General features: G+C 38.0%; 1 protein-coding gene across 1 annotated transcript in view; it reads right to left on the reverse strand.

Annotated features, from left to right (window-relative positions):
- Nucleotides 1-356: 356 nt before the first annotated feature.
- The window catches only part of EPRS1 (glutamyl-prolyl-tRNA synthetase 1), a 64,791-nt gene continuing 49,439 nt past the window's right edge, over nucleotides 357-15,708 (reverse strand). The window contains exons 22-32 of the mRNA XM_052653457.1: nucleotides 15,433-15,642; nucleotides 14,926-14,998; nucleotides 13,628-13,707; nucleotides 13,299-13,400; nucleotides 12,106-12,261; nucleotides 11,408-11,605; nucleotides 10,774-10,947; nucleotides 6,982-7,142; nucleotides 4,207-4,285; nucleotides 863-927; nucleotides 357-765 (exon numbers count right to left, since the gene is read on the reverse strand). Coding sequence (XP_052509417.1) covers nucleotides 615-765; nucleotides 863-927; nucleotides 4,207-4,285; nucleotides 6,982-7,142; nucleotides 10,774-10,947; nucleotides 11,408-11,605; nucleotides 12,106-12,261; nucleotides 13,299-13,400; nucleotides 13,628-13,707; nucleotides 14,926-14,998; nucleotides 15,433-15,642 — 1,449 coding nt within the window. The 3' untranslated portion in view covers nucleotides 357-614. The remainder of the gene's footprint in view (nucleotides 766-862; nucleotides 928-4,206; nucleotides 4,286-6,981; nucleotides 7,143-10,773; nucleotides 10,948-11,407; nucleotides 11,606-12,105; nucleotides 12,262-13,298; nucleotides 13,401-13,627; nucleotides 13,708-14,925; nucleotides 14,999-15,432; nucleotides 15,643-15,708) is intronic.

The following is a 15,708-nucleotide window of genomic DNA, read 5'->3' on the forward strand; positions in this document are numbered from 1 at the left end:
CAGAAGTGTGGGGGGCGGGGGCGGGGGTGGACGGGCGCAGAAGCAGGGTGAGTGAGTAAAAGCACAGAGTTGGAAGTAGAGGTGAGGAGGGCTTATCACTCTAGTAAATCATGAGTGGTGTTTTAAAGACCCCCACAGTAACCAGGAAGAACAAGAGGGATAAAGACGTTCAAGAGAAATCTCTTTGGGGACATCTGTGGTTGTATTTTACTTTTTAAACAGAAAGATTAAGGGCAATTTTAAATTCCAAGGAGTTACCAAAAGGAAGCACTCCAACACTAAGAAATGGGAAATTGGTGGTGCAAGGTCTGAAACAAGAGGGCTACATGGAGCGGAACGGTTAGAATAACTGTGGCACAGAATTAAGGTATTTCAGAAACAAATGAATACATGAAACAGTATTAGCTCATGATATTTATTATCGGGGCTGGTTACAGAAAAGTATTTTTTCCACTGTTGATTTAGGCATAAGAATAGGTATTTGTCTCATGTGACTTCCTTTTAGAACTTCTATTTTTAAAAAAAATCATAAAACTGTCTCTATCTGGGAAGATAAGTATCAATTCTTTTTTTAAAAAGTGAGGAGGGGTGGAGCTGGGGTTTTGTTCTCTGCCTCAGTAACTACGACCGAACAAGGTGTAGTACTTGGCAGGGTTCTTTCCACACACACACTTGGCTCCTGGCGGCAGCTCGCAGAGTGGCTTGAAGGGAATGCACAGGCTTTTGGCTCCCATCGACGGAGCACCGGGCTCAAGATCTTGATCCCTGAATTAAAAACAAATAAAAAATCCATTCGTTTATGCCATGCACTTGTATTCTTCAATACCTTATAGGTTTTATCTGTTAAACATAATTATCTTACCTGGCAGTAGTCTTTTTGATCCAATCTTCACAGTCAATTTCCCCACAGAATGGAATCTGAGCAATCTAATAAGAAAAAAATGTTCAGTATTTACAACTCCTTCTATTCTATAAAAGGAACATTTGAGTTTTGCATTAAACCTGAAAGCAAAAAGGACAGGCTTCCCAGCCCTTTTTAGGCCATGATACCTTGCAAACCTGCTAGAACTTTGCTCAGAGATGCCCGAGATAGGAAAGAAATGTTTTCCACTATCCCAAACCCACACTTCATGTAACATCTGCACATAACAAAGACATCTTTGTAATACACTTAAATGACCAAATAAACTGGCTGCAACACAGTGCTGAAGAGAAGGAACAAAAAGTGAATTTCAAATCATCCTCATTTCAAATCTGCACTGCCGCCTGCTCCACCTGGCTCCATGGTTATCAGGAGGATGGAGAAGACAAACAGTAAACTGATTTTCAGTGAAAGAAAGTGTGAGTTGCTCAGTCCTGTCCAACTCTTTGTGACCTCATGGACTGTAGCCCACCAGGCTCCTCTGTCTGCGGGATTCTCCAGGCAAGAATACTGGAGTGGGTCGCCATTTTCTCCAGGGGATCTTCCTGACCCAGGGATGGAAGCCAGGTCTTCTGCATTCCAGGCAGATTCTTTACTGTCTGAGCTACCACAGAAGTTCATATAATTAAATATATTTTATATACAAACAATATAAAGTTAATTATTGGATATATAAATTTATAATGTAAAATCTAAATGTAGAAACTCTGCAATGAAAACAGAAGAAAAACCAAACCTACAGACATAAGAGCTGAACTAACAAAGTTAATTCCCTGTATTGAAACTTACTAAATCATTAGCATTTACACAAACAAAAAGCATGAAAAAACTGAACATTCTTAAAAGTATTATTTAAAATTTATTCTAAAAAACAGAATGGGGGGAAATCCTTAATCAGTCTCTAATTATGCCATGATATAAATACTAACCCAATTACAAAAATTGTAATAATAAATTTAAATTTAGTTTCTTAGAAATTTTATTTTTGTTGATGTACAACACAAAGCTATATTTTTTATAATATTAACAAATTTTACAGTAGTCTTTATTTCTTTGCACTAAGGAAAAAAAATCACTAAGACTTGAAAAGGTATTTCTAAAAAACATTTTTTTAATTTAAAATGGTAAAGTATGTAAACAAATTCAACCAAAGTTGTATTTAGATGTATTTGGACTCATAAATGATAATTTTGTGAAAAACAAAAACCAAAAGATTCAATTCTTTTTAGCCTCAAAGCTTTTTATAAGATCTGAAATTTCTTATTATTTATGCACATAATTCATTAATGTGAAAGGAGAATACACATTTTTGGGTGATTTACTCAGCCACAGAAAGGTTTTTACCTTTTTATCTTTCATTTTTTCTACATCTATATTTTAAAAAGACAAAATCTTTTGCAATATAAAGTTTCTTGAACTCTTCAACAGAAATGTTACTGATGAGAAATAGTAATGTAGTAATAGAAATAATGATCAACAGATTAATGATATACTTATGTCAACAGTAACAAGTATATGTTACATATAAATGACATCTATTTTTCATTCAATTAAGACCACCTCCTTGGAAAAATTTACTAAAATCAAGTCCTATAAATCAGATATATTAAAAAATTTTTTTTCATTTATACCAACAAGGAAGGGTAGAAAATCAAACTCTCACTTACATTCAAGTTCCAAAGATCCCTTCCTCCTCCCCTCCCAGTAAATCCAATGTTATTTACCACAGCTTCAAAGCTTGCTTGACAGTCAGTCAACATAGCTAAGCTGACCAACAAGAGGTGAGATGGGAGCTGAAACTGACTACTGAATACAAGAAACAACAGTCGTTTTGGTCTCTATGTGATCTTTGGACACACAACCAAAATACTGTATTCTGGCTCAGGACAGATGTTGAAATCTCTCCAACAGCTTATCTAATATTAGAATATGATTCCACTAATATCTGCTGAGATTCATTTCTTTGAAAGCAATGGATTAACTGATAAGTTACTCTATTGATTTATTAACTCTTATGCAATGTCTTTAATAGACTTTACTGTAAGAATGACTACCATATTTTTATAATAAAGGAAATCATAAAATTCAATACTTTATGGAACAAAAAAATTAGAAAAAGTAAATAAATCACAGTGGAAGAAAAAATATACACAGTGTCCATTCTCAGGCAAAAAGGCTAGAAGAAACAGAAATATGAAATATGTAGTTTGAAGTCAAGTGACAAATGATGGAAATCAGAAAGGTGGAAGATTACCAAGGCAACCAAGAATAACAGAAGGCTAAATACTATACAATTATAGATCAGAAGGGGATTTTGATTCTATTTTGTACTTATTTTTCATTGACAGACATATTAAGAGGTGAATGATCACCAACTAAAATCAACTAAAATCAACAAACTAACCAACTAAAATCTTGTCTTACACCCTCAGGATGAATTTTTTAAAAAGATACAGAGAAAAAGTACATTAAGCTGAATCAGAAGAGAGACCCAAATTCTAATAATAGGCCTGCTGTTGTATGGCTTGGGGTAATTCATTTAGACTCTGGCCCGTGGCTTTCTCATTTATAATCTGGGGACACAGAACAGGCTGTATAAGTAAACATGTATACCAGAATACTAAAGTTCATAAGTGATTCATTCCAGTAATTAATAATTTTACAAACTGAAACCTCTTCTTTATGAAAATTAAGTTTTCGCTGGGAACATCCGCATATACAGAGGACACAAAACTGATAAAATCTTAAAAGAGCCATTAGGAAAACCCGTGCAGTTTTACGGAATCCAGTAGTACCCACTCATTCTCAAAAACAAACTTAGAAATGAGTAATATTTTTCACTTATTATTCAGAAAGATCAATCAATTAAGATCTGGGTAAGTATATACACTGAGAGATCAGAAACAGGCATTCCTTATTTTAGGAATTTTCCCATTACATTTCTAAAACTAAAACAATGTTTACTTTAGGAACTTAAGGTGAGAAAACAAAATGAAATTTTTCAATAATGAAAATATTAGGGGTCATACAGAATGAAACTCATTCAATGAGCCTAATCAACATGAGAGAAAGCTTTTATAAAATCAGTTCACAGTGTTATCCAAAAATGACAGAATATTTTACTGCTGCAGGAAAGTCAATGGAAAACAGAGGCTGAATAATATATAAACCTTTTATGTGGCAGGCTTTGAAAAAGGGATTAACATGATACATAAATTCAATGAGTCTTAAAATAACACTCACTGAAATATGTTCATATTAAAAAATTTTCAGAATTCTCTTACCTTCCCAGAATCGAGCTCCTTCTGGAAGTCCTCCATTGTATTAGCCACAACCATATGAGTCTTAAGGTCTTCAGAAGCCCTATTAAGTAATTAGAAAACATATTTTTTCTTACTAATAAACTAAAGCACACGTTAGGTCAGTTGTGTCCCACTCTCTGCAACCCCACGGATAGTAGCCCGCCAGGCTCCTCTGACCATGGGAAGAATACTGGAGTGGGTTGCCATTTCCTCCTCCAGGGGATCTTCTCGACCCAGGGATCAAACCTGCATCTCCTGCGTCTCCTGCACTGTCAGGCAGATCCTTTACCACTGAGCCACAGGCTACCCAGAATTAGAAGTGAATACATATTTTTTCTTACTAATATGACAAAGATTTTTTTTAATGGCATAATTTAATGAAAGAATAACAACTTGGAATTGAGAAGAATTCAACATGAACTTCAATTTGTCTCCAGCAGTGACATTCAGTGAACTTCATCACTAGTTATTAGTTAGCTCATCATTCCATTATTGGAAATGTTAAAAAATTTGCCAAGCACATGCAGGTAACAATTACTTTTGTCATAGTCATTAAATATCTGCTGATCAATATTCTAACTCCTGGCTTTACCACTTATTACCTACCAGAGTCTAGGTTATTATTTAAACTTCTCTGGTCTTAGTTTTCCCTTCTATAAAATTGGAAAAATTAATTAATTAATTAATTAATTAAAATAAATTGGAAAAATACTCATCTAACCACCAGATCAAATTGTTGTGCGAATCAAACACAAAGGCATGAAAATGTTTTAAAAAGGAAAAAACACATAAATATATATTATTCAAGCTATCTTCACATACTCTGTAAGTCTTCTGTAAGAACCTCAGGTTCCAGAAATGAAATAAGTATTATTCTCTTCCACACTGACAGTCACACATCACACAGGAGCACTCACGGGTGGGACCAGTGAAGAGAAGGCATATGTTTCTTTTCTGAACCTCAGGGCTAGACTGTGGCAACCCTGACCATGACTATTTGCTGTCCACCAAACCTGTTTCCCTTTCTTCTGACTTTTTTGCAGTGAGGTGGGTGGGCCCAAGTGCTAAGTTACAGCCAATGAGATACAGAAAGGAATATGCCACTTCCAGGGCTGAAGCCTTAAGGAGGGGAAAAAATGCACTATTAATGTAAGCAACTTACATTAATAAATTTACTCATTCAATAAATAAATAATAAATGAATAAATTTATTCATTCAATAAATTGAATTAAAATGTCAATACACAGATGTAAAGAACAGACTTTTGGACTCTGGGAGAAGGTGAGGGTGGGATGATTTGAGAGAACAGCATTGAAACATGTATATTATCATATGTGAAACAGATCGCCAGTCCAGGTTCGATGCATGAGACAGGGTGGCTCAGGGCTGGTGCACTGGGATGACCCTGAGGGATGGGATGGGGAGGGAGGTGGGAGGGGGGGTTCAGGATGGGGGACACATATATATTCGTGGCAGATTCATGTCAATGTATGGCAAACCCACCACAATATTATAAAGTAATTAGCCTCCTATTAAAAATTTTTTTTTAAATGTCAATAAAGTCCTGTTTTTTTTAGCCATTAAAGCAGTGTTTTTTCCAACCAGGGGTGTACATCTGGATCACACAGAGCATTTTAACAATACAGATGACCAGACTCTATCTTAAAACTAATCAATCAGAGTCTCCAAGTATAAGGCCCAGGTATTTTTCTGTCCCCAAAGCTCCCAGGAGACTCTGAAAAGAGTCTCTGGAGAAGGATCACTGCACTGAGAGCACTATTCAGGCGACAGCAATGAGGACAGGCAGCTTTCTAATCTTGCGTCTCGGACAGTATCTCCTGCTTGGAGTTCAGATGAACTTCACGTGGATTATGCATTTGTTGGCCAAATAAATCCATGAAAGTCATCCTTAAGAGACGTATTATCATTCGCCTTTTAAGGCAAACCAGCCAACAAAAGCAAGTTCACTTGCCTACCATCACATAAAAGCACCAAAGCCAAGGATAAAATTGATTCACTCCTTATGTACAAGATTTACTGAAGATGAACATGAATCAGACACAGGTATTAGAGGATAAACGAGGAAGGTGCAGGCAAGGGCCCCCACCCCAAACTGAGCCTCTATCCCCAGTGGCCACAGGTCTTCCTCTCTGCTTCAGGTGGACAGGGAAGAAAATAAGGTGCCACCCATAGGCCACCCATCTTCTAGTGCCTCTGCCTTGAGATCTGTGATTCTAAAAGTCCCCTCTCCAGAGGTCAGGGCAGCCTCAAGCCTTCCCATCACCCAACCCCCTTCAGGAGATTCTTAGCCTTGGTGACATATTATCACCACCAGAGGGCGTTTACTACTTAAGGTGCCAGGCCCTCTAGGCCAGTTAAATTAACCTCTGGGGGAGGGTCCCAGGCACAGGTAGTCTGAAAAGCTCCCCAGGTGCTGCTAATGTGTACCCAACAAGTGAGAATCAGTGCTTCTGCCCCTCAAATCTGATGTATCGTAAAAGCCTGGATCTAAAATGAACCCAAATCAGTCGAAGGGACAGATAGTCCATTACTCCAAACCCAATAGGGAGCAGCAGAAAGCATATAGAAAATAATCACAATACAAGTCAAAAAACCAAACAGAAAGGCCAATTAAGAACCATGGGAGTTCAGAGGGAAAGATGACTTCCCGTGGAGGCAATCACAGATTCCTTGGTAGAGATCTCAAAGGCTGAGCACAATAAGACGGGAGACACAAGCAACTCTAAGGAACTGACCAGGTAAAGAGGTTAATGTGGATGTCTTCCAAAATAGCACGAAGCTTCGTCTCAGCCTCATTTTCAGCAATTGTCAGCTTTTCCCCAGTGTCTCGTCTGACAGCTACAAACTGGCAGTTCTTCATATCACGTGGCCCAACTTCAAGTCTAATCGGGACTCCCTAGAAAGCAAAAAGCAGTGAAAAATGGCACATGCCCATCTCCAACTGAATAAACAGACTGATGTCATGGCTTTACCCACTATAAATCACAAGTATCCGAAACACAAAGACAGATGCAAACCATTTTAAAGAGAAGGGAATATTCCTGATACACTTCAGAAACCTATTCCAATGAGAAGGCATAAACCTAAGGAAAGAAGGTACTGCCCGAGTGGCTCTGAGCTGGGAAAGAGTTTAATGGGGAAACATGAGGGCAGCTGTCCAGCTTGCTGTTCCTAATTTCTCTCACATAACAGCACACATGGAAAATCACACTTGCATGGCACACGGGGGTAAACAAGAGTAGGCTCCTTGGCACATCCTGGGCTCATTCATGGCACATGGTGTGCTTTGGTGAGAAGGCCCTGGCTCTGGCTGCTCTACCTTGAGCATCAGAATTACTGAAGGACTTGTCAAAGCACATACTGCTGGGCTCCGCCACCTGAGTTTCTGATCACCGTAGGTCCAGTGATGTGGCCCGAGAATTTGTAATCCTATCAAGTTCTAAGATGGTAAAGAATCCATCTGCAATACAGGAGACATGGGTTCTATCCCTGGGTTGAGAAGATCCCCTGGAGAAGGGAACTGGCTACCCACTCCAGTATTCTTGCCTGGAGAATTTCATGGACAGAGGAGCCTGGTGGGCTACAGTCCATGGGAGCACAAAGAGTTGGACATAACTGAGTGACTTCTCCCTTCCCTTTCACCAAGTTCTCCAGTGATGCTGAGCTGCTGGTCCTGGGACTGCACTCTGAGAACCATTTCCCAGGAGCCCAGGGTTTTTACAAAGGAGCTTAAGGAGCATATGCAAGTTTAAGCCTTGTGGATGTTCAATCCTTGTGAATCCACATAATGAGTTTGCTCTGTGGATTAAGGCTTAAGAGAGCCAACTTTTAGGGGCTAGAAACTTCCTGACAAATAAAACTTTAACACGTTTTTCTTTTTTGAGTGAATGATCCTCTATAATTGTTTTGAATTTAAATTAGGAGCCTGTCTACACAGTTCAGCTGATCAGTCGTCCCCCAAACCAAAGCCAAAGAAAAAAATGTAAATGTTACTCTAGAAAAAAAAGATTTACCCCCTTGAGAAGACTTACTTTATAAAATAACATCACTCTGGAACAAAACGCTGTATACTTTCACATTATTTTATTGTTTCCCTTTATTCATCCAATGTATATATGCATTCATGGACCGCATCCTTGTCTAACTCAACAATACTAGGCCATGCTGTGTGGGGCCACCCAAGACGGACGGGTCATGGTGGAGAGGTCTGACAGAATGCGGTCCACTGGAGAAGGGAATGGCAAACCACTTCAGTATTCTTGCCTTGAGAACCCCATGAACAGTTGGCTTAAAGCTCAACATTCAGAAAACTAAGATCATGGCATCTGGTCCCATCACTTCATGGCAAACAGATGGGGAAACAGTGGAAACAGTGTCAGACTTTATTTTTTGGGGCTCCAAAATCACTGCAGATGGTGACTGCAGCCATGAGATTAAAAGACGCTTACTCCTTGGAAGGAAGATTATGACCAAACTAGACGGCATATTACAAAGCAGAGACATTACTTTGCCGACAAAGGTCCGTCTAATCAAGGCTATGGTTTTTCCAGTGGTCATGTATGGATGTGAGAGTTGGACTATAAAGAAAGCTGAATGCCGAAGAATTGATGCTTTTGAACTGTGGTGTTGGAGAAGACTCTTGAGAGTCCCTTGGACTGCAAGGAGATCCAACCAGTCCATCCTAAAGGAGATCAGTCCTGGGTGTTCATTGGAGGGTCTGATGTTGAAGCTGAAACTCCAATACTTTGGCCACCTGATGCGAAGAGCTGACTCATTTGAAAAGACCCTGATGCTGGGAAAGATTGAGGGCAGGAGGAGAAAGGGATGACAGAGGATGAGATGGTTGGATGGCATCACCAACTCAATGGACATAAGTTTGGGTGGACTCAGGGAGTTGGTGTTAGACAGGGAGGTTTGGCCTGCTGCAGCTCATGGGGTCGCAAAGAGTCGGACATGACTGAGAGACTGAACTGAACTGAACTGATACATGCGTTAAGAAATAGTGTTAAGTGCAGTGAGATTTAAAAAGATGAATAAGAAAGAGATCCTGTCCTCAAAGCTTCATGTTTTGCAGGGTAATTAAGGCATGCATGCTGTTAAGTCACTTCAGTCGTGATCGACTCTGTGCGACCCCATAGACGGCAGCCCACCAGGCTCCCCCGTCCCTCGGATTCTCCAGGCAAGAACACTGGAGTGGGCTGCCATTTCCTTCTTCAATGTATGCAAGTGAAAAGTGAAAGTGAAGTAGCTCAGTCGTTTCCAACTCTTGGCCACCCCATGGACTGCAGCCCACCAGGCTCCTCCATCCATGGGATTTTCCAGGCAAGAAATAAAAATCAGTGCAGAAAATCAGAAAATCAAAAGTGGGAGACTACCCTCAGCAGGAAGAGAGAAGAAAAGTTACTGGAGAAGGCAAAAGTTAATGAGTAATCATCAAAACAGAAGAACGTTCTATAAAATAACTGACCTATATTTACAAAAATGTAAATGCCACGGATGACAATGAAAGGCTGAGGAACTACTCCTGATTAAAAGAAACTAAAAAGACATGACAAGAAAAATGCACTAGGACTACATCCTCTCCTGGGCAAGGGAGAGCGGGGACAGATCAGAGGAAGTCAAAGGAGAGGCCCACAAGCGTGGATGACTATTTTTTTACCTTTCAGTCCAGTTAGTAGCAAGGGAGAAGTTTCTTTTTGGTACCTTGGGCAAGTACAAATGGGTTTAAACAAGGTATTACTGAAACCACACACTTGCTATTTCCAAGTAAGTAAAAAAGACTGCAATTAAAGGGAAATTTACACAACTTTAAAGTCTTTATTAAAGGTAGGAGAGTATTTGAAGGAAAAAATATATCACAAAAGGAAAGCAGCATCAATATAACTACTATCCTTCAGCAGAGATTTATCTGAGGGGCCATTTAAAACAAATAAAGAGATAGAGATGAGCAACTTTGGGAACCCAACATGCATTAATACTGAATAATCCCAGTATGGCTAAGATTGCATATTTGAAAGCTTGAACCTGCAACCTCACTACCTCTTCCTATCCACTGCCTGTCATATGAGTTTATAAATTCTTAACTCCTAACTGCTAGTTCTAACAAGATCTGCTGTTTCATCATTAAGAAAAAGTTAAATCCCAGAAGTCTGAAAAATGGAATAAAGAATGCAGATCACCTATTAATGACTGTGCAATAAAAGTTAAATCAAAAACATTAAACCAAAATTTAGACTAGACTTGAACATACAAAGTAAGAATGAACAAACCACTGTGAAACTGTAGTGTGAAATTACTGTCTGATTAACTGCACCAATGACAGCTATTAATAGCTGATGTCCATGCACCCTGATTCTGATAGTCTTACTACTGAAATAACTTATTCTATGAATTCTTGATATAAACGTTTTAGTAACAACCATAGGGGGTTTGTTAACCATAAACAAGGTCTTCAAGTTCATTTTTATTCAAACAACAAACTGCCAAATTGGGAGAGTGGGACTAAAATATGCAAGGGAAGCCTTTACCTTGAGTTCCCAGTGATTGAACTTCCAACCTGGTGAGTAATTATCTCGCAAATCAACTCGAACTCGGATATTGACACTGAGTAACCGCCTTCGATAATCATTGCATTTTGCAAGTAGAGCATCCCTGTCTTCTTCAGAAAGTGCATTTGTGATGCCACAGGGAATAACCACCACCTAGAATCCAGCATGATATCACAAATTTATACAAAGCAGCATCATACAAAAATAATGAAGCCACAATCACCACCTAGTACTCACAAATCAAAACCTCCTGGTGACTATAAATCTTCACAGAAATCAACTTCTGTGGTCTACACAGAACATCTAGCAATGAGCTGCATATTGTTTGTCCATGATGAATGCATTTTTGTTTCTCATTTAACCTATTATAAATCACTTCAAAACATAATTTCTAGAAGTTTTATAAAGCAGGTAGAAAATTTTAAAGGGCAGAAAACAGTGACATGAATAATACACACAGTTACACAGACTGAAATCTAGCTGTGTTCTGTGTTGTTTCCATATTAGCAAAACCTACCTGAATGACATTCAGAAAAGCACACTTTTCAATTTTCTTCACTAAATGTGGCTTGAATTTTATAAAAGAGATGATGAGCAGGAACACTTTCCTTACCTGAACACAGGCTACACGGGGCGGCAGCACTAAGCCCACGTTGTCCCCGTGAACCATGGTCATCACACCAATAGTTCGAGTCGTCAGGCCCCAGGAGTTCTGATAGGCCAACTGCTTCTCTCCTGCTGTCTTTGGATTTTCAAAAACGATTTCAAACATTTTCGAGAAATTCTGTCCTAAGTGATGTGATGTTGCTCCCTGAAATAGAGAAACACGTCTTTTAACAACCTATTTCGCCTTTGAAAATAACAACTGTTAAGACCACACACCTTAGCATGGCACTAGATCTGCTTTATCTTCCCTGATTTTTTATGTTAAATGAGTTTTTAAAACATAACTGATACAAAAAGGAGTAAGATTAGTAAAAAAAAAAAAATCTATCAGAATTAATACAGAAGACAACTATGATACCTCTTCTGCTGTGGGCAGACCCTTTCATAGGAGTAACTCTAACTACAAAGGTTTAAAAAAATACATCCATGATCTGGTAATTCAGGATACAAGCTTGACTTAACTGACACCGGAGACTTGGGGGGAATGGAACAGATTGGCCTGAAATTATAATACGACCTAGAAGCATGTGATATATTGACTTTTTTTTTTAAAGAGTCTACTTCTCTGATGGCAGAAGAAACTTATCAGATTGGCCCATGGCTATGCTTTCAGTCACCTAGGAATCCTCTGTGGCAGTCTGATACCTGGATAGCTCTTCCACTGGCAGATATAAATGCTTCCACTGTAGTGGTGTAATCTCCTCCCGCAAATTTCTCCTTTTCAGTCTTTCTTCCCTTTACAACAGGAATTGCCAGGAGTTCTTCATATACCTGAGCGTATAAGTCAAGTATCTGCAAAACCTGTAACACGTTAAATGTAAAAGTGTTCAAATTTACACTATATTTATTGGTTACAGATCTATAATAACTATACTATTTAAAACTAACTGTGGTGGGGAAAGCACTTCAAACAACAAAAATCTTTTTTCTTGGAAAGGTTAAAGCAGCCAGCGTGAATTCATTAAGAGAGACAAAGCAGAACTCAAAGAAATGGAGCATTTTTCTAAATTAATTTTTATTGGAGTATAATTGCTTTCCAGGGTTGCAGTAGCTTCTACTGCACAGCAGAGAGAATTAGCTGTACCATTCCCTCTTTTTCCTTCCCATTTAGATCACCACAGAGCACTGAATAAGGTCCCCTGAGATATACAGTAGGTTCTCATTAGTTATGTTTTAGAATAATTTATAATGTACATAAATTTAGAATATAAGAGAAAAATGAATGCTTATGAAAGATACACAGTAACCTGGGTGAAGACATCCTGAAGAATAATTAATTTCACCCATGATATTATAATTTCTTCTATACGTTGAAGTCCAAAACTATTTTCATCTGAAAATTTAAAGCAGTACATTTTCTAATAAAATTTCAGTAAGCAGTTCCTTAAGTTCATCAGACAGTAAAGAATCTGCCTGCAATGCAGAAGATCCAGGTTCAGTCCCCGGATCAGGAAGATTCCTCTGGAGAAGGGAATGGCAACCCACTCCAATATTCTTGCCACGAGAATACCATGGACAGAGGAGCCTGGTGAGCTACAGTCCATGGGGTCGCATAGAGTCAGACGTGACTGAGCAATGAACATTAACACATTTGAATTAACCTGTTTTTAACTTTAAGAGGTGATAGGTAAATTTTAAGGAACAAAACAATTTATACCAGAAAGCTGTCTTATAATGTCACTTCGAGATCAGACCAAATTTCAACTTAGTTATTTACTGAATGATTACTACTATGTAGACAGCACTGCATTACTCACAGCTGGGGGCGGGCGGCGGGTGGAATGCATAGTCTGGACAAAGAATTAGAACAGAATTAATACGGAACACAACTGTTATACCTCTTCTGCTGCCTCTTCAAATGTAGCAAAGGCACTGTGCCCTTCCTGCCAGAGGAATTCACGAGTACGTAAGAAAGGCTGAGGGTGCTTGAACTCCCAACGCTGGAAGAGGCAAGAACACAGTGTGATCGTTAGAGCTTTTCAATTTTTAGTGACAACTTTATGTGGTAAGCAATCAGAAATCCTAATTGTGATCCAAAATATCAATATTTCAAAAATGCTTTCATATTCCCAATCCTTTGACTATAAAAGCAAGAAAAAAAATGTGTTTTTTTTTTTTAAATGGCTAAGAAGAAGAATGGAGAATTGTAAGATGGGAGTGCACCTACCACCACGCTGCACCACTGGTTGAGCTTTATGGGCAGGTCTCTGTGGGACTGCACCCACTTCGCATATGCAGGATACATTACTGAAAAGACACAGGGAAGCATGGGCAGTTAGTCATTCCCCTTGAAGGCTGGTACCATTAAAGCAGCAACGCCAGTGAGTGAACGGTACTGTAGCTCATAAAATGGATTAGGCAAGGAAAAACCCGATCGTATTTTATGTTCTTCACAATGTGATTTACATTTGACAACTTCTCAGTGTTTCGTTTATAAAGACACTAAGTGAACATCTTACAGTATATACTATGTTGTATATTAAGTTCTTTGCATTCATTGCACTGTTCAATCCTCACATTCAACCCACAAAATAAATATCACCTCAATGAAAATGTGGAAGCTGAGCTTAGAGAAGTTAAATAACCTGCTAAATACAGCAGCTCTCAAACTTTACATTAAATCTATCTGCTCTGTCTACCCAGAGTCTGAAAGCTCTTGCCATGAACTGATAATTTAAGTGAAGACACTTGTCTTATCATGGCCTATTCAGGATTATCTACAATTAGTAAATAAAAAGAAAACTTTGCCAATCTCCCATGTGAAAATAAAAAGCTGGTGTCAATTTTAACAATGCATCATTATTAAGAGTATCACTGAAAGTATCAAATAAAGAGCAAACAATCCCTAGCTCTAAAGATGGATAACCACTTTCAAGGACACTGACAAGCCCAAAGGCTAGAACTTTCCAAGCAATATTGCCACTTATTATGTGCAGTTTTAGGAAAACCATTTATCCCATCAGAGAGCTTTTTTCTTTAAGCTGCAAAAAGGAGATAACAGTAGCTGTCTCTACTTTCCTAACTACACATTTGTGAGAATAACACAAGGTGTAAATGAAATCACTTTTTAACCTATAAAAACTCAATATAAATGTTAACATGAAAATGATTAATTTCAAGTCAATATGGCATAAAACACTAGTGTTTGCAATTTTATAATCAAGTCCAAGAATAAAAGTCTATGGGAAGTTCTGAAAAATTATAGCATGAAATTAAAAATGATGCAAGTTTGTTTTTTTTTTTTTAAAAAAAAACCTTTATCTGGATGATGAGCTCCACAAAGCATACTATCAGAGAACAAAATTCTATGCCACTCAAATCTGCGCTCATCTTTATTAACATTCATTAAACTTTGTATCATCAACAGAAACTATAAATATCACAAAATAAAAGGTGAAACTCAACTCTGGAAGCTGTCTCTAATGTTCAGTGAGCTTTTCTCCTGTGTTCAAGGCCCATCCTCACCTGTTTCACTGGTAGGACGAATGGCAATTGGTTCTGCCAACTCTGTTTTGCCAGATCTTGTCACCCAAGCAACCTAGCAACATAAAATCATTTTTCATACATTTTTTAAACAGCACTTTAGAGAAAGAACACAGATGTAGGCAAATTTCTATTTCAAGTTTTGCCATATCAATTAAGCAAGTTAAAATAACCACTACTGTTCACTGTGAGAAAAGGTATTTACTGTCTTTATAACGTTTTATATTTTATAATAGAAAATCATAATATTTTATAATTTATAAATTATAATTTATACTGTATTTGTAATTTTTACTGAAAGGTAAAACCCAGTTAATTAATTAATGTAACAAAAAGAATCATGATTTACACTGATGAAAGAAATATAATTCTTTTAAATTGCTTTACATTTCTCTAAGTTGACTGCTGTAACCTATCTTTTAAATTACTATTCAAGTGTGAATTGAAAATACACTTCTGACTTTGTAAGAGAAAAATGCAAAAATTTACCTCAGGAGCAAAGCCAGCAATATGAGTCTTCTCTTTCTCTAATGCACCTTGAGACACAAACATGGGGAAATAGCAGTTTTCAACACCAAGTTTCTTGATCTCAGCATCAAAAAAGTCCTTGATGGATTCCCAAATGGAATATGCCCAGGGACGAAGGATATAGCAGCCACTTACATCATGGTATTCAATCATTTCTGACTTTGTGATGACCTTTTTAAAAGAAAAATACATTCTATGAAGCCTAAATTGAACCAAAATCACAGTGCAAGTGCCAAG

The sequence above is a fragment of the Budorcas taxicolor genome, chromosome 16 (genome assembly GCF_023091745.1).
Source record: "Budorcas taxicolor isolate Tak-1 chromosome 16, Takin1.1, whole genome shotgun sequence".
NCBI lineage: Eukaryota > Metazoa > Chordata > Mammalia > Artiodactyla > Bovidae > Budorcas > Budorcas taxicolor.